The sequence below is a fragment of the Hippopotamus amphibius genome, chromosome 3 (assembly GCF_030028045.1).
Source record: "Hippopotamus amphibius kiboko isolate mHipAmp2 chromosome 3, mHipAmp2.hap2, whole genome shotgun sequence".
NCBI classification, from domain to species: Eukaryota; Metazoa; Chordata; class Mammalia; order Artiodactyla; family Hippopotamidae; genus Hippopotamus; species Hippopotamus amphibius.
The window spans coordinates 76,582,496-76,601,167 of NC_080188.1; the positions used below are offsets into that span (position 1 = coordinate 76,582,496).

General features: G+C 39.1%; 1 protein-coding gene across 3 annotated transcripts in view; it reads left to right on the forward strand.

The window, feature by feature from the left end:
* Nucleotides 1-16,607, forward strand: part of SMAD1 (SMAD family member 1) — a 72,828-nt gene extending 56,221 nt beyond the window's left edge. For all 3 annotated transcript variants that reach the window (XM_057727661.1, XM_057727662.1, XM_057727663.1), the window contains 4 exons: nt 2,055-2,171; nt 5,270-5,491; nt 11,460-11,716; nt 15,237-16,607. In XM_057727661.1, coding sequence (XP_057583644.1) covers nt 2,055-2,171; nt 5,270-5,491; nt 11,460-11,716; nt 15,237-15,380 — 740 coding nt within the window. In that variant the 3' untranslated portion in view covers nt 15,381-16,607. The remainder of the gene's footprint in view (nt 1-2,054; nt 2,172-5,269; nt 5,492-11,459; nt 11,717-15,236) is intronic.
* The last annotated feature ends 2,065 nt before the right edge of the window (nt 16,608-18,672 follow it).

The following is an 18,672-nucleotide window of genomic DNA, read 5'->3' on the forward strand; positions in this document are numbered from 1 at the left end:
ATTGCAGTGGCTTCTGTTGTGGAGCACGGGCTCTAGGCACGTGGGCTTCAGTAGTTGTGGCACATGGGCTCAGTAGTTGTGGCTTGTGGGCTCTAGACTGCAGGCTCAGTAGTTGTGGCGCAGGGGCTTAGTTGCTCTGTGGCATGTTTTCCAGGACCAGGGATCAAACCCATTTCCCCTGCATTGGCAGGTGGATTCTTAACCACTGCACCACCAGGGAGGCCCTTTTTTTTCTTTTTTAAATATTTTAAGTATATTTTTTTTATTGATATTCCTACCTTTTATTTATATATTTATTACTTTTTTACATTTTAAGCCTATTTATTTTGCACTGTTTTATTTGTTTTTCAGTCTAAAACTCTTAAAGATGAGGGTGGGAGATAGATTTGTTTCAAAATCAAACTAATATCATCTGGTAATTTCCTATCCACCCCACTCCCTCCCAGATCCCTTGGGTTTGAGGAACAGGTTAGTGGCAAGGATATTGTTTCAGAAGGCTTTGGAGCAGTGGCAGACCCAGGGTGGGCCCAAAAGTGAAACCAAGATTATTGCTTGAATTTACACATTGTCCCCAGCTGTCAGGGATTAAGGCACAGGCCAGGTAGAGGAAGCATGGAGCAGAGACAGCTGAAGAGGTGGAAGGAGGTGCTTGTGGGGAGAGCAGAACATCACCCGGAGTATCTGGTCCCTCCAGTGGCGCTGATGCCACAGGTTGCTGAAGTTTCCACCAGCTTGTTGGCAGAAATTTATTGGATTTGGTCTCAGAGGAGGCTCTTTGTTTTCATTCCTGGCTGGAAGTAAAGCAGAGGCAGTGTTACAGCTGCAGGGAGGAAACTAAATTTTAAAAAGCTGGAGAAAGGGTGGAAAAGGCATCCAGATCACGTCTCCTTAGTCCTGTCTTTGTGCCCTGAGGCCTGGCTTATTAGCACCTGGACGGTGAAAATGGCCGGGTTGTGATTCAGCAGGGGAGTCAGTCTGGGAAATCTCTGAGAAATTCTGAAAGAGCAGTGTCAGCTTCTTCTATTTGATGTTTTCCCTGAGTGGTGCTTATCCAAGCTCCCTTGGTGGTTCCTTAAGGTGAAACTTTGTTCCCTGCTCTGTCGTACGTGCTAGATGGTACAAGATGGGCTCACCATAGCCCGTGGGGGACTGGTTTTTCCATTGCAAAGGATTGTTTGTGGGAAAGCCTTAGCCTTTATTTTATTTAAGAAAGCACAAGACTTGTGTTAGTATTCTTTGTTTCAAAAATCACATTGTTTGCCTCTTCTTTGCCAGGTAGCTATGAGTTTTCCAGAAGAACCATATATGCAAATTCTGAAATAGAAGATTGTTGTCACAAACTGATTTCTTTCCTATTATTCTGCTACTAGGGATTTTGAAACTAGTGATGATTTTTTTTTTTTTTTAATATGGGTACAGAAGATTTTTTTAAAAATTTTTTATTGAGGTATAGTTGATTTACAATGTTAATTTCAGGTGTACAGCAAAGTGAACCTGTTATATATTTAAGTGGATAGGGGGAACGTAGTCCTAGCAGATTTCTTGAAGTCATGGGAGATTCACAGTTTGAGTCAGTAAGTTGGCTGTAATGAAACTCAGTTAGTAAATTCCTAAGAGCCCATAGATTTAATGCCAGAGATGCTGAAGCTTCTTTTCTTAAGAAGTCCTGTGTAGCCTTCAAAGGTTTTCCGTCCACCAGGGAAACGACGAAATGCAGAGCCCCTTTTAAAGTGGGTTGTGTGAAAGCATGTTTAAATGCTCTTCTGGTCATTGTAAAATGGCATAATCCTGGGTAGGCAGACAACTTCTAGAGCTGGCATATGGTGCTTTCGTCCCACTGAATTTTCACTACAATTGTATAAGATTATGTATGGCTAAGATGGTAGTAATTTTCAAAAGTATACACCAAGTCCAGTGCCTGTAGCATCTAATCTTCTGATGGGGAGGTTGAAATGGCAACTTAATCTCTTGAGAATTTCAGCACGGAAGAGAGTATATGTTTTAAGCATGTGTGTTTACTAAGCATAAAGAAATCTGTTTTTCAAATGTTGTAGCCGATACACCCCCACCTGCTTATCTGCCTCCTGAAGACCCCATGACCCAGGACGGCTCTCAGCCCATGGACACAAACATGATGGCACCTTCACTGCCCTCAGAAATCAGCCGAGGAGGTAAAATGAATTGCTACTGTTCCCTTTTTAGAGTCTCAAGTTTCTCTGTCCAAGTGTTGCTTTCTCTCACACATTTTTATTAGCCTTTAAAAAGATAGCTATTTGAAAAAGGTAGAGCACTTATAATAAGAGAAGCTCAATAGAAAGAAGTCTTTGGATTACAAATAAGCCTTTTATGTGAAGAACAGACGCACTGATTTAAGTAATGAAGGCCTGGATATAATTGTGCAGTCACCTGTTTAGAGCTTCAATACTTAATGCTTTTGAATTGGTGATAAAAGAATATTTTTTAAGTGAAGGACAAAGTTATGTTAAGGGTAAAACAGAGTATAAAACTGGTGATTCCCAAAATTAAAACTTCATATAACAAGGCTTTCCGAAAGCTTCTTTTGTTGTCAGGGTGGATATTCATAAGCCACGTCTATTTTCTAGCCCTCATCTGTGTATAGCTGCGGCTCAAATAAACTAATAGCATCTGTTCCCTTCTTGCTCTATTTATTCGTTTCTAACCTTGGTACAAGAAGGGATGGGAGGCAAATGTCTTTCCTCTTCACACCCTGAGGAGCTGACTTCTTCTCCTCTCTAGTAGAGGGTGGGTCATTGTGGTCCCTGGCAGTGTCTGAGGGGAGGATACCGTCATTCTGCCAGGTCTGCAGAGGCTTAAGTGAGCAGGGAACTCGGGTAAATAAGTGTTGGGAGAATCCCTGAGCATCTGTACGAAGTCATGACCACACGTTAGATGAAACTGTCCCCAAGTGACCTCCCCTGGAGGAAAGTGCTTCACGGGTGCACTCAACAGTCGCAGAGATCGATCATTCCATCTGTATTCATTTAATGCAAGTTGAAGTCAAAAATGCAGTTTCATTACTAGGTATGTCTTGTCTCATTCTCGTCACTTTGTTACTAACCGTATGGAGATACCTCAGACTTTATCAGAGTTGCTGATATTTTTTAAGTTCTTAAAAGTTGGTGAGGAACTTGAAGAACCTTCCTTCAATGTGCACTGTCATAAATTGGAATTTACACCTTTGTAATCTGTAAACATTTCTTGTATCTTTTTTATTGGCTCTATTTTGATAATCTCTAGTACATTGTCTCAAACATAAAATTATGAACTGACAAAGAGTTTGATTGGGGGAAATAACTCCTACTCACACATCTTTGGAGTGTGTATTTGGAGAACAGGAAAGCAGGAGAAAATGGGCACAGCGCTGTGAAAAAGTGGAGCCCGTGGACCTGTAGCCATGGTGGTGAAGCCCAAAATGTCTGATTTCAGGAAACAAACCTTTTTAGTTTGCTTTAAAATTTTTCCTTTAAATGGCTTAAAATTGTTTTCCCATTAGAATAAGTTTACAGTTAATATTTTCATGAGGAAGGGCTGCGGGCCTTGTTGTTGTTGTACTTTGGTGGTTTTCCTGGGCAGGGGTCAGCAAACTAGCCCACAGGCCACTGAGCCTGCTAGCCTGTTTTTGTAAATAAAGCTTTATTGGGACGCAGCTGTGTTCCTTCATTACCTTTTACCTGTGGCTGCTTTTGCACGGCTAGGGCATAGTTGAATAGCGGCCATAGAGACCATGTGGCCCCCAAGACCTTTCTGGCCTTTTACAGAAAAAAAATTGTCAGCCTCTGACGTAGTTGCGTAGTACTTTGAGCAATCCTGATAGCTGATTAAAGTCCTCTCTCGGACTTCCCTGACAGTCCAGGTGTTTAGACTCTGTGCTTCCAGTGCAGGGGGTGCAGGTTTGATCCCTGGTCGGGAAAGTTCCGCATGTCTTGTGGCATGGCCAAAAAAAAGCCTTTTCTTAATGATGTTGCAGTCTTCTTTAAAATTTGGCACCTGTAAATCACTAAAACTTTGCTCTTTGAAATACAGCTTATTGCTATGGGATGACGCTTAGCAGACAGGGAATATGGTGTATGTTTGTTTTCCGCTTATCCGCTTAAGTGTGTAAAGCAGCTACTGTACGTGTGGATTTTTTTAATCATAGTTTTCCTTTTTTTTTTTTTTTTTTTACTGAATTCTAAAGTAAAGCTTCTTTTAATATTCATAGAGGTTGATGTTAAGAACACAGAGGTCATTCTCCCATAACAGAGTTCATGCTTCCAGTGTGGATTTTCTCTCTTTTTTCTTTTTTTAACATTGTACACTCAAGGCTTCATAGACCTCAGAGCATTTCATATTGGCATACCGGATATATATGATTTGTATTCCTGGAATCTCTAAAGCAGTGGTATAAGAGGTTTTACTACAGAAGGAACTTATCTTTAGAACCTTTTAGTTGCAAATGTTTAGAAGCATGTTCTGTTAGGAGATTTGTTAGTCTTAAGAGATTTGACTTAACAAGCTGCATCCTGTCGGTAAAGTTGGGTAATTTCCATTGTTGGCCCATTCTGGGAGTAGAGAGACAAAACACACCTGCTCTGCATGACTTACAGCAAATATAAGGAAGTGAGCCTGGAATCTGGATGAGAGAGATATGATTCATCCTGTAAGAATGGCCAGCTGGCAAGATTTCTCCCTGAGCTTGAGGACTGGAGCAAAGCTGTAGCTCTGAGAGTTATCGGCAACCAAATGCGAAGGAAAGTAACTTCTTATCAATAATTAGAAACTGATTTTCATTGCTTTGAAAAAGCATCGGCGTGCTGAGGCGTTGTCCAAAGTCATTCCTTTTTGTGCCAGCACCTTTGGCATACTTCCTGTCCTCTATTGTTCTCTCCCCACTTGTTTTTTCACTTGCCACTTGTTGCGTTTCTTTAGATGGTGCGCCAGGGTCAGCGGTGGGGTCATTTCCATTCTGGCGAATTACAGAGCCAGCAGCGTACTGGGAGCGGTCAGCACATGCTGCTGGTGGCTTGCCTAGCCAGCGTCTTGATTATCTGATAACCGTTGGAGAAAATTGTTTTCCAGTGAAAGGTGAATGTCGCACTTAGTAAGGAATACCTGCTTCCAAGATCAGTGATAAACTCTGTACATTATAATAGCAGTGGCTCTTTCACATCTTCATTCCGTGACCCTGAGCCAGCTTTATGACACAGTTTCAGTTTTTGAGAGCCCAGGGCACTCGCCATGGTTGACTCTAAGCTTTTCTTTCTTACAGATGTTCAAGCAGTTGCTTACGAGGAACCAAAACACTGGTGCTCTATTGTCTACTATGAGCTCAATAATCGTGTGGGCGAAGCATTCCATGCCTCCTCCACAAGCGTGTTGGTGGATGGTTTCACCGATCCTTCCAACAACAAGAACCGCTTCTGCCTTGGGCTGCTCTCCAACGTTAACCGGAATTCCACTATCGAAAACACTAGGCGACATATCGGGAAAGGTGAGTTTGCACCGGAAACTCTCTCAAATGTTTGTCTGCCGTGTCCCTCTTTCCCCAGAACTGACTAGTCATTTCTGGAGCCAACACCAGATAATATACATTTGCTACAGCTTGTAAATATTTTCTCAGTTTGTATTATCAGAAAGTTCTTCATTTTCTAATCAGTGATTTTTGTGGTCTACCAATGCATAGTAATTATTTAGTTAGCTGAAATAGTGATTTGCTATTTGGGGACACTTATTCTAGGATATGTTTTGCTGCAGAATGAAATAGCTGTTAAAAAATGCTTTACAACCTAAAACTAAAAGCAAATGAAAACAAGTAAACCTAATGTGTTTTAAATGAATACCATAACTCACTGGAAAGAAAAAAGAAGTAATTCAAAATAACTTATGAATATAGTATTTGGCTACATAGCCTCGGCCTGGGCCAGGTCAGGTAGAGTGATTGCAAACAAATCCTGACCTCTTTTTAGTAGACTTGAGTATTTAGTGGCAGTGTGAAGGAAACAATTATGAAACTTTAAGATGTATTACAAGATTAAGCAAATGACTGAATGTGTAGATGTTGTGGGGAATCTGGGTTTTCACTGTGGAATAAGAAACATACAAAGTGTGCAGGAAGGTAAAAAATAAACCTTGTGGAGGTATCAGTGTGAAATCACGATTTTAGTCGTGTATGTATGTATGTGTGTATCCACCTGTATGAAGGCACGTGTAGATGTGTCTCTGCATGAATATAGTTTCTGGTCTGTCTGCTGGGAGGGCCAAAAGACAAAGATACCCAGTGGTAATAAGCACATACAGTGCTCAGACCGTCATCTCTTAACTCCATGGCCCCTAAGGAACCAGAGCTTTTGGAGAAAGGGCTGACTCCAAAGCTAGGACAGGTGGATGCAGGATGAGCTGGAACATTTTGTTATGTCCAAAGGTGAAGAAATAGACGCGGTGGGGGCCTGTCATAGGAGCCAACTTGGAGGGGCTTCCACTGGCCAACCCTGGGACAGTTTGAGCACCAAAATAATTAAATACAATAATGAGTTTTAAACCGCTGAAAAACAGTAGTAATTCTTAAGTCCATGCCAATAATAGATAAGTAAATGAATGGAGAGGCCTGATTGGTAAATGTAGAGTGAGTTGGTAGAATTAGAGAGTCCCCATTTTGCAGCTGTCAGGCAAGAATCGTCAGTGAATGCTAAAAATAGAATTTTTATGAGAATCAGGGTATTTTCATAGTCTTTAAGTGTCTCCTCACAGATTGCCTATTACTTACAAGGGAGAGTAAAAATCAGTAATTATTTAGTGGCGGAATTGGGCAACATCTTGACTAGGCGATCAGAATTATCATCCCCAGTGGGAGACAGATGGAAATCATGTACCTCTACTGTCGTACCCTGGGGAGGAAGTAACATCACCTATGCAGAAATCCAGTTGAGAATGCAAATCTGAATCTAATAACAGGGTGCCTTCAGACAAACCCCTGATGAGGAATATTCTGTTAAAAAGGTGAGCAGGGGGGCTTCCTAGGTGAGGCAGTGGTTGAGAATCCACCTGCCAATGCAGGGGACATGGGTTCGATCACTGCTCAGGAAGATCCCACGTGCTGCGGAGCAACTAAGCCTGTGCGCCACAACTATTGAGCCTGCACTTTAGAGCCCGTGAGCCACAGCTGTTGAGCCCATGTGCTGCAACTACTGAAGCCCATGCACCTAGAGCCCGTGCTCTGCAACAAGAGAAGCCACGGCAGTGAGGAGCCCGCACACCACAATGAAGAGTAGCCCCCACTCACCGCAACTAAAAGGAAAGCCTGTGCACAGCAAAAGAGACCCAACACAGCCAATAAAATAAATAAATAAATTTTTAAAAAAAATTTTTTTTAATTAAAAAAAATAAAAAGGTGAGGAAGGACTGTATTCTTCTAAAATATTGATGTCAGAAGACAAAGGTGTGAAAATGTTCCAAATTAAAAAGGCTAAGAAATATGCCATCTCTGTGTAATAATCTGACCCTGGGCGTGATCCTGCATGGGAGAAAATACTACAAAGAACATTATTGGGGTCAGCAGACAAAATTAGAATATGAGTGGTAGATAAAAGTGTTTTATCAGTGTTAAACACACTGGCATTGCTGATTACGCTGTGGCTTGTAAGAGAAGACCCCTATTCTTAGGAAGTACACACTTAAGTATTTAGGGGTAAAGGACCATGATGAAATGGTTCAGGAAGAAATTATATATGTATCTTATACTGATAGATAGATAGAGATATCTGTCCATCTAAAACAATCCCGTGTCAGAATATATACACGTATGCATGTATATGTGCGTATGTGAGGGTGTGTGTGGAAGAACAGAGGGGATGGAGGTGCCCATGATGAAGCATGTGGAGTACATCGTCACGACAGATGAATGGGGATGGATGGTGGTTATGTGGGTGTTCTTTATTATGTTTTTGTTTGTTGTTTGTTCTGTTTCTGTAACTTTGAAATTATTTCCAGGGTAAAAGTTTTTAAATGACATGCTATGAAATTTAGACTAAATTAAAAGGTTATTTAATAAATGCTTAGAAGACATTTGAGATGAAGTTTAACATTTCCTCCTGGAAACAAAAACAACTCCTCTTAAAACAGGAGTTGATAATTCCTTAGTTTGATTAAGGAAGAAAGGTAAACCTGAACTACATACCTAATGATGAAATGCCAGAACTCAGGTTCGTATCATATAGATATCTTTCTGTGGTCTACAAACCCCTGAAATTGTATATAAACACAATTTTGCATACATTTGGGATGGACGGGGACATGGTTTGCATTACATTCTAAAGTTGGCCATTACTCCAAAGTAATAAAAAGCCATTCCTATTAACAATTAGGAAGTAAGTAAGGGTTCTGGGAATGCCGTTATTTAAAATTGTTGCAGATACCTTGACTGGTGCACTCAAGTGAAGAATGATAGATAATGGAAATGAGCCAAAATTATCATTATTTGTGGGTGATTTGATTAGCTAATTGATTGATAATATTCTTCAGATAGACTCCTGAAGTGAAATTAGAAGGTCAAAAGCTCTTGATATATTTTGCCAAATTACTTTCCAGAAAGCTTTTATTAATTTCCAGTCATAGCAGAAGTCTATGAATGTCTTTCAGTCTTTACTCATTCAAAATTACTTATGGTCTTTTTGTCTATTCAAATGATAGGATTGTTTATGTAGAAACTGCCAAAGAATTTATTTTTAGAGATTATATGTTTTCTTTAATCTGGCAATAACCAGTTAGAAATGTAATGGAAAGGAAAATCACATTCTCATTGGCAACCAAATGTGTAAATAATCTGAACCAGCAATATATGAGAATTATGTAAAGGAAACCAAATTTAACTGAGAGAGAGAAAATTTGAATAAATAGGCAGTCTGTGTTCCTTAAAGAGAAGGCTCAATATTGTGAGAACATTTTAAGGATATTCATTCTTCCTAATTTAATTCATAGTTTAAAACAATCCAGGTCAGTATCATAATGTGATGGTTTTTGAAAGTTGGAAGGTGTATTCTGCATATCACCTGGAAGGATAAACAAGTGAAAATAGCTAAATTTGTTAATGGAAGAGTAAAAAAATTCTTGATGGGAGGGTTAATAAAAGATTATGAAACTACAATTAAATTGGTGTGTAGATAAAACAATAGAATAAACTAAACTCAGATGGTGGTGTATTTAAAAATTTAATGTATGTTAAGTATAACAAATCGGTAGAGTCTTCCAATGGTTCCACAATAATAAAGTTAGCTTTGGGGAGATGCTGGGGGTAGAAACCCTGACCTCATTCCACATGTGCAAATGGGTTGGTGAGGGGAATTATTTTTAAGGCAAGCTATTAAAAAGCTAGAAGAAAATATATTGATCAGAGAGGCAGAAATTTTCTAAGCGTACAAAGCAACAGAAAAGATTACAAGAGATTTGTCTACTTAAAGATTTCAGACTTACGTAGGTTAAAAAAAAATACCTTGAACAAAATTAAAAGAGAACTAACAGGGATACAAATAGGAAGTAAATTATATCTTTCCTATAGTGCATCTCATTTAAAAAATAATAAAAATACTAGAACCCCAGTGGGATAAATACGTAAGAAATGTGGACAGTAAATCCATAAGAGAAACACAGATGGCTCGTAAACAAAGGAAAGCACATCCAGGCTCACGTGCAAATTAAAACAATATTGTTTTCCAGCTATAAATTAGGGGAATTTTGTTATTGTATTAAACTCAGACTCAATACTGGCACGGGTGAAATGAGAGAGGCACTCAAACACTGCTGGAGAGAGTGTAAATTGATACAAGCTCTCTGGCAAAGTGAATCAAGAGCCTTCGATCCAATGACTTAACTTCCAGGAATAGCTCCTAAGGACATGATCGAAAATTATGCGGAGACATTGATCATGGCGTTGTTATCATAGCAGAAAATGAGTATCAACAGACTGGTCTGGTAATGAGAATCCTTTAAATGAATGGTTGTATTCATTCAGTCGTGGAGATATGTTAAATGTTGCGAGGGAAGTTTAATGATGCTCAAGACCAAAAACAATGTGTATTCACAGTTATTGCCTCTGGGTCACTAAAGGAATGATAATGTTTTCTGCTTCTTTATATTTTGCTTCACTTTCTAAATTTTCTAAAATGAAAATTCCTCACTTTTATAATCAGGAAAAAAGTAAAAAACAAACACACACACCCTTACATTGTTTCTTCTACATCAGGCAGAAAAATGGGCTTCTGCTCCAGTAGCTATTTAATTGTTACAGAAGTCTTAGCCATTGTGCATACTTATAAACACAGCACACAGTATTTTGGATGAGACAATAGTTTAGCATTGACTAAGCCTTGCCAGAGTTACCTGCAAAGTGCATTGTTGAAAGCCACATGGGATGTGACTCTGTTTGCTGGGTGGCCTATAATGGTGTGGGGCTTGGTCAGAGTCGTTTTTTTTCCGCTTTCATTTTTTTTTTTAAAGCTGGGTAAGATCAATTTCCTACACTCCTGGCACTTTAGGTCTCACAGGAAGACGTTTGGAACAGATAATAGTTGAGTGAGATCAGATTCCACACAGTATGAATTTTTTTTTTCCTAGGGTTTTTTTTTTCCTAGACCTTACACCTTAACAGCTTTCAGCAATACTTCCTCCACCTGTGTTTTTCTAGTTCTTTTACTCCTCTCGACCTTCCCTTCCCCTACCCTAAAATTTTTTGAACTGTTTAGCTGTAAAATAAATACTAGAGAGCTTATGTGATGAATACGTGTAGGATCCCATAATCAAGTCCAGCTTTATTGTGCTATGTTTTTAAAGTGAGAATATGCCCTCAATCCATGGCCACACAGGGCACTAAATGCTTTTCAAAATGAAATTGCTGCGCTCTGTTACGGATTTCTTTCAATGAAATGTTTTAATATTTTATTATTTATTTTTGGCTGCGTCAGGTCTTTGTTGTGGCACATGGGATGTTTGTGGTGGCATGTAGGATCTCTCGTTGGGGCACGTAGGCTCTTTGCTGCAGCACACAGGCTCCTCTCTAGTTGTGGCATGTGGGTTTTCTCTCTCTAGTTGAGGCGCACAGGCTCAGTAGTTGTGGCGTGCGGGCTTAGTTGCGCCACAGCCTGTAGGATCTTAGTTCCCTGACCAGGGATTGAACCCACGTCCCATGCATTGCAGGAAGGATTCTTTACCACTGGACCACCAGGGAAGTCCCAGCTGTTACTGATTTTTAAGAGACTTTGTTGTGTTATTTCCTGGAAACCTTCTAGACATGCATGTTAACATGGAGATTGTATTAACTAATACAGTTAACTAAGATTTTATCAATTGTTCAAGACTTAGAGAATGTCTGTTTATCTAATCAACCGTGTAAATTTACATTCTGAAGCTGCACGATGCTTTTCAGCTGTGAGAAGCTGTAATGACCACACTCTCTGCTTTGTCTTCTGCAGGAGTTCATCTTTATTATGTCGGAGGTGAGGTATATGCCGAATGCCTCAGCGACAGTAGTATCTTTGTGCAAAGTCGGAACTGCAACTACCATCACGGATTTCATCCCACTACTGTTTGCAAGATCCCTAGTGGGTGTAGCTTGAAAATTTTTAACAACCAAGAATTTGCTCAGTTACTGGCACAGTCTGTGAACCATGGCTTTGAGACAGTCTATGAGCTTACAAAAATGTGTACGATTCGCATGAGCTTTGTGAAGGTAAGTGAGCTCTGATTCCTCTGGTCAGGGTTTAGCACACTCCTGCGTTATATGTAAATCTGTATCCTCTTGCTGTGTCTCCAGAGATGCCAACTTATTATCTAGAGATTTTTAACCTTTCAACTATTAGGAAAATATCACTGGAATATAGGAGTGTGTGTGTTAAATGTTAGTAGCAGCAGGTATTAATAACTTTTCCTTATTCAAGTAGCGCTATTTCAGCTATTGTAATATTATTAGAATATGTTATTATAGATATATATATAGATATATAGGTATATACTTTACTATATTAATAGTATACTTTATTATAGTATACTATATTTAAGTATATACTTTAAGTATACACTTTAATATACTATATTATTAATATAGTATATTAAAGTGTATACTTAAAATGCATGGTTGTCTTATGAGATCAATTCTATAAATGTACTCCCTCTTTTTTTTTTATTCTGTTAGTATTTTTATGGTGGTAATACTTGTTGCTTTTGTTTCAGCAATAAGCAAGTGATCTTTTTTTGTGAAAGTAAAAGTTCATCACGCTGGAATTAATTTTGATTGGTTCAGGTTTTTTTAGTGGTTCCAGCAAAGCTTGTGATTTTAATTCCAGCATTAATAAGGCCCTTGCCTCAGCGCTAAGATTCTGAGGTTTGAGGAGGGTGAAGGTTACAGACATTGTTCACAATGATTGGTCTCTTTGCTTCCTCCTTTCTGCCTCTGAGAAATAAAAATTTTTAAGATGCCATCGAAGTATAAAAAAAATTCAAATATCTGCTTAAATTTATGTCAGTAACTTATTCTAGTGGCTGACTGACTTGTCTCTGAATCCTCAAAGATAAATTTTTCTCCTCTGTTACCCTGAGTAGCAAAACTAATTATATATTTGGGCGAGGCAGTCGTCTTCAGAAGCTCACTGAACTTGTTGTTAAACCTGTTCTGTTCTGTATTTATTACAGAGGGTAATTTTGGAACCTTAGTTTGTTAATCATCCTTTACGTCAAAGATAGCTTTCCCTGGATATCATTTTTTCCCTACTTCTTTGAGTCACATTAGCACATTTTCAGTGGGTTCTCTTAGTATTTGTTTTCTTGAAACATAATTCAGCAGTTCCTTATAGCTGAGTCTGGTACCTTTTTAGTAACGAAGGAGGTTTTTTACCTTTTAAAGAGGTTTACCTACATGCTATATACCTGTGAGGCTACGAAGAGCTTTCTCGTCCATTATTAATGTGCACTGTTTAATTTTTGACTTGGCATTTTGACTAACATGAATTTTAAAATGAGGACAGTGACTTGCCAGGATTGTTTGTTATTTTTATTGATGTGGAGGAAAGAAGACCTCTCGAGAGTCAGGAGATCCAGGTTCTAGTCCTGTCTGTGTGATTAAGGCCCCGGGATTCCTTCCCGATCTCCATGTTCATTGTCTTTAAAATGGGTGGCTGCACTTGGGGACTGTGGTGATCATTACTGAGGTCCTTGGATGAGTCTGTTATTATCGAAGAACCGCTCTAGGAGAATTTATAACTCTAATGCTCCAGTTGGCTTTCCTCTCAAACTTATTTCTTATTGATTACCCAATCAGTTTTAATGACTTTACTTTTACACATTTTTAATTATTTACTTCTACACAAGTAAAAGCCACCTTTACACGGATAAAAAGTATTTATAATGCAAAGCTGTGCATTAAAAATATATTAGATTTCATTCATTCAGCAGAACATTTTTATCAGCATTCCAGAGAATTAATACAAAGATGAAAAAGCACCTAAAGTCCCTAGCTTCAAGGTGCTGAATGGCCCAGTCGGTGTTTAATCACTATACAGTGATAAGTACTGGAATATGAAGGGTTATATAAGCTATAATGGACAGAGCTGGGAAGATGTATTTGGAGAGTTAAAGATAAACATCTTATTTTAAATGCCCTGCTAACATGATAAAGGGCCACTACTTTATTATACACTAGCAACAAAAAACTTGCACATGCTACAACATTGTTCTTTATTATATAAGGACTGCATGCTTTGCCCTCTCACACTTAGCATCTTAGAGAAAGGATATAGAACATTTTACTGATACTAGTAGCCAATTTTGTACTATTTTTTAAAGATCGTTTTTGGACTTTAATATAAAACAGGTTTTATAGGTTATTTGCACAGTAAACTCATATCTGAAAAATCTAAGTCATTTCAGCTGAACAAGTATTTCTAGAGCTTCGTGCCAATCACTGCACTAGATGTTTGAGATCAAAGATAAATAAGATCTGGCCCCTGCCTTCAAAGAACTTACTGTCTAATGTGAGAAACATGCACATAAATCTTTTGATGAAACTTAGCATTTTGTTGATATATGTACAAATGCATGGATGTCTCTACCTATGCAGTTCATATATCACAGCTTTCTCCTAAAAGTTCTGATATTCAGATACATTTCTTGAAATTCCTGGGGTGGGTAGATAACAGAGATAAATAGAACCCAGCCCTCTCTGACATCCCTCAGGAAACAAGAATTTATCAGAACCTTGTATGCCATTGTCTGCCACACCATTGAGGTTTTGATCTTTGCAATAGCAAAATTATTTTTCTCTTTCATATAGGGATTTTCTTCTGTCAACTTTCATGTGCTAATTCAGTAATCCTGAAGATGTCTGGCAAGCTACCCTCTTGTACAAATGATTCAAGGCAGTAGTTAGGTGTTACTGATACATTTTTGGATACTTAGGTGCTCCAGCCAGTTTTGTTTCAAGAATGAAAGGTCAAGCTCTGTGTTAATAGGAGGACCTTCAGTGGCTAAATAGGAAGAAACAGCATGTCAGTTTGTCTTACGTACCATTTTTCTTATTTTCTTGATGATAAAATGAAAATTTAACATCTATCACAGTATTATCAGTAACATAATAGGCAATCAAAATGAAAGTTAGAGGGCTTCCTAGGTGGCGCAGTGGTTAGGAATCCGCCTGCCAATGCAGGGGACATGGGTTCAATCCCTGCTCCAGGAAGATCCCACATGCCACGGAGCAACTAAGCCCGTGTGCCACAACCATGTGCCACAACTGTTGAGCCCATGTGCTGCAACTACTGAAGCCCACGCACCTAAAGCCCATGCTCCACAACAGGAGAAGCCACGGCAATGAGGAGCCCGCGCACCACTACAAAGAGTAGCCCCCTCTCACTGCAACTAGAGAAAGCCTGCGTGCAGCAAGGAAGACCCAACACAGCCAATCAATAAATAAATTAATTAAATTTTAAAAAAAAGTTAGAAAGTATCTTTATTACAACAGCCTTATAATGTAGTTTAAAACTTCCATTCCCCAAGACCAGTACCTCTTAATCTGGAATCCATATATGGACTTCAGAGAGCTGTGAATTTGCCTGCTGAGCTGTGTGTGCCCATTTGTGCACACTTGTCTTGCAGAGAGAACCATATCATTAATCAGAGTGTCTGATTACGTGAGATCTTTTTACTTCATATGGTTAACCATTGAGTCAAGCAAGTTAAATGACCTCCAATGTTGTTTCTAGGGTTGGGGAGCAGAATACCACCGCCAGGATGTTACTAGCACCCCCTGCTGGATCGAGATCCATCTGCATGGCCCTCTCCAGTGGCTGGATAAAGTTCTTACCCAGATGGGTTCACCTCATAATCCTATTTCATCTGTGTCTTAAACGGCCTCGGGCTTCTGCCTCTTGAACACTATTGAGCCTTGCATGTACTTGAAGGATGGATGAGTCAGACACCATCTGAACTGACAAAGGAGCCTTGATAATACTTGACCTCTGTGACCAACTGTTGGATTCAGAAATTTTAAAACCTGGGTAACATACTGTTGATATCAAGAACCTGTTTAGTTTACGTTGTTAACATTCTATTGTAAAAATAACTAAAATGCATACTTTTTAGCAGGACTTCGTGTATAGCTAAAGGAGAGATGGCCAAGCCAGGGACAAATCATCTATTGGAGAAAAGGTCCTAAGACATTCTTTTGTGTTTGGCACTTTAAGGTCATCGTTCAGCAGAAGTTGAGCATTAATAGTCTTTCTGACGTGTGTTTTTATCAGGTTTAGAGCCCATGTGGAGTATTCTCTTCATGGGTTTTCATAATATTTTAAAACTATTTGTTTAGTAATGGTTTTTGTTTGTTTTTTAAGTAAAAGTTAATCTTGGTGATATACATAGTAATCTTTCTAAAATTGTATGCTGACCATAACGCTGTCAGAATAATGTTAGGCATATGCTCTTTGCTAAATATATATGTACAGAATATTTGGGAGTTAAGAGTTGATTAGACTAGTGGATTTAGGAGTATTGGAGGGGGCGGGGGGAGAGGGAAATGACAAATGTAGACTATCCTGTAAAAATTCAGTTTGTTACTTTAAAGAAACAAACTGATGTCTGGATTTTGCTGTGTTTCAATTTTTTAGAGATTTTATCCTACCTTTTTTTTTTTTTTTTTTTTTTGCATCTTCCATCCTCTCCAAAAAACAGTTACACAGCTGGTTAATTCATATAACTGTGAGAGCAAATGAATAATTCCTGCTGTTCTGAAGTTGACTGCCTATATGTTTCAGTACCAATTGTATGGAGTGCTTGAATTTAATAAGGAGTTTTTATGGAGTTTACAATACAGAAATAGGCTTTAATTTTCAAGTGAATTGTTTGCCAAACCTGGTAACTCTGTTAAAAATTTGGAGGATTTAAAGAACATCCCTGTTGAAATCCACTTCAAACTTTTTTTAACTTTTTTGTACTATGTTTGGTTTTATTTTTCTTCTGCTAATCTTTTATATTCACTCACGCTCTCGTACATTGAGTACTTTTATTCCAAAACTAGTGGGTTTTCTCTACTGGAAATTTTAAATAAACCTGTCATTATTGCTTACTTTGATTAAAAATTTGTTGTTTCCTTTCTTCACACACAAGATTTTAGGATAAACAAAATTCACTACTCTTTTGAGAGATTTTTCTCAAATATGCTTTGCCAAGCATAAACCAAATGACTGAAAACCTAAATTGCAGAGACAGGGAGACTGAATCATGAAAAGAGCAGAGTCACCTTAAGTCAGAAAAGAAAGGACATATGGAACTTTAAAAATTAAGAAAAAACTAACTTGCACAACCTGGAATTCCAGGTCTGAATGTACAGGCTTTTTTGTGTGAGGAATTTCAGCAGCAGCCATTATTGGCGGATGGCCTCTCAGTCCACCAAAAGTCCCAGTTACTAAACTTCAGATGAGGATGCGAGGCTGAATGTGAAAGGATGTAACATTGGGGGAAGAAGGAGAACTAAACATCCTGCAACAGACAGGATGGTCACTTCTGCCATTTCCTCAGGACTGGGCCCATCCCATCCTCTCTCTCCCAGCCCCACCTCACCCCTCCCCTAAAACAGCGATTGCGCATGAAGGACACATTTGGGGAGACTCAGATTCTCTCCTGGCCAAATAGATGCCACTGTTTCTCCTGTACATTTTTATACCGCTTTCCCAGAGGTATTTATCAGTCCCTTCTGTTCCCCAAACTATCACCAAGCAGAAATTTGTACCACATCTTGCAAAAACATTGTGGTATAAGTGTAGAAAGCTCTGGGTATGTCATCTGTTATAACACACATTCATGTGTGCTTTGCTGGATCATTTCACTTCTGCGAACCTCTGTGTCCTTATCTGTAAAATGGCGATAACGTCGTTGTGTCCTCATCACAAGGTTGAGGGGAGGATCTTTTGGAAGGAAACTGGGTGTTCCAATATACCTTGGAAACAACTGCCATGCAAGTGTGGGCTCACTCTTTTCTTGGACCCTCTCTGGTACTGTTTTCTCACTTAACCTGCAGTCATTCCTGGCACAGTTGATGTGGATACACGATGCGGATTGGTGAGCTGTAATAAAAGATCAATAAAACTACCACACTTCAGCAATGAAGCATAACTGAAAATTGTCTATAAAGAGCTCAGGTCAGGATTTCTCACCTTGTTCCTAGTGGACAGCTATTTTTTGCTTTCCCAGAGTTCCTGGGGCTGCCTTCTGGGACAGTTATGCAAGTGGTTAACTGGTGTAGCTACACTGGCAGCCAGCTTGGCGATCTACCAGGTGAAACCCCCAGATCGTCCAGGAGATTGAAACCTACTGGGTCCCACTAGGAATTGGCAGCATGGCACCTATATTGGCCCTTCATGCTCAACTGCAATTGTTTGTATTTTTGGTAAAGTCCTAGGACTGTTGTCATCAGCCATAGGAAGCTTTTAAGTCTCCTGAAAGTTTGTAATTAAAGGAATGAAAAAGTCAAAGCAACCGTTTGTTTGCATTAACTAGAAAAAATTTAAGCTAGTTCAAACAAACAAAAAAAGCAATGTGAACTTCTTCACAGTAGACATGTTTTCTGCCCCTAAGAAACCACTAGCTGTGATGATTAGAAGTGGAGGGCCCTGAAGCCACTGCCTCATGCTACTACTTCATAGAATTGGACCTCCGGCAAGTTCCTGAACTTTTCTGCACCTATTTCCTCATCTGTAAAAACGGAGGCAATAAAGCCTATCTCGTGGGTTATCGTGGAGATTAAGTCAATACATGCAAAGCACGTAGGAACCTCTCAATGAGCGTTAATACTACTGATTAAATCTGTCTCAGGAGACAATCCGAAAGGACTTATTCAACAAACATTTGATGAAGACCTGCTTACCTTTAAGGCATTTAATAAACACAGTGGGAAATTATGACCTAAAGGACTTTGCAGCCCAGTGAGAGAAATCCAAAGGGAGAAAACTAGCAATTTGTGAGTATCTACTGAGCCAGGCTCTGTGCCTGGAGTTTCCACACATTCTCTTTCATCCTCACAAGGACATGTGAGTTACAATGTCCTTGACTCCTTATGTCATTTTTTTAATAAATGAGGAAACTAGTTCAGAAGCTAAATCGCTTGTCCAAAGTCACCTAGCTAGGTAGTATGGGAAACAGAATTTC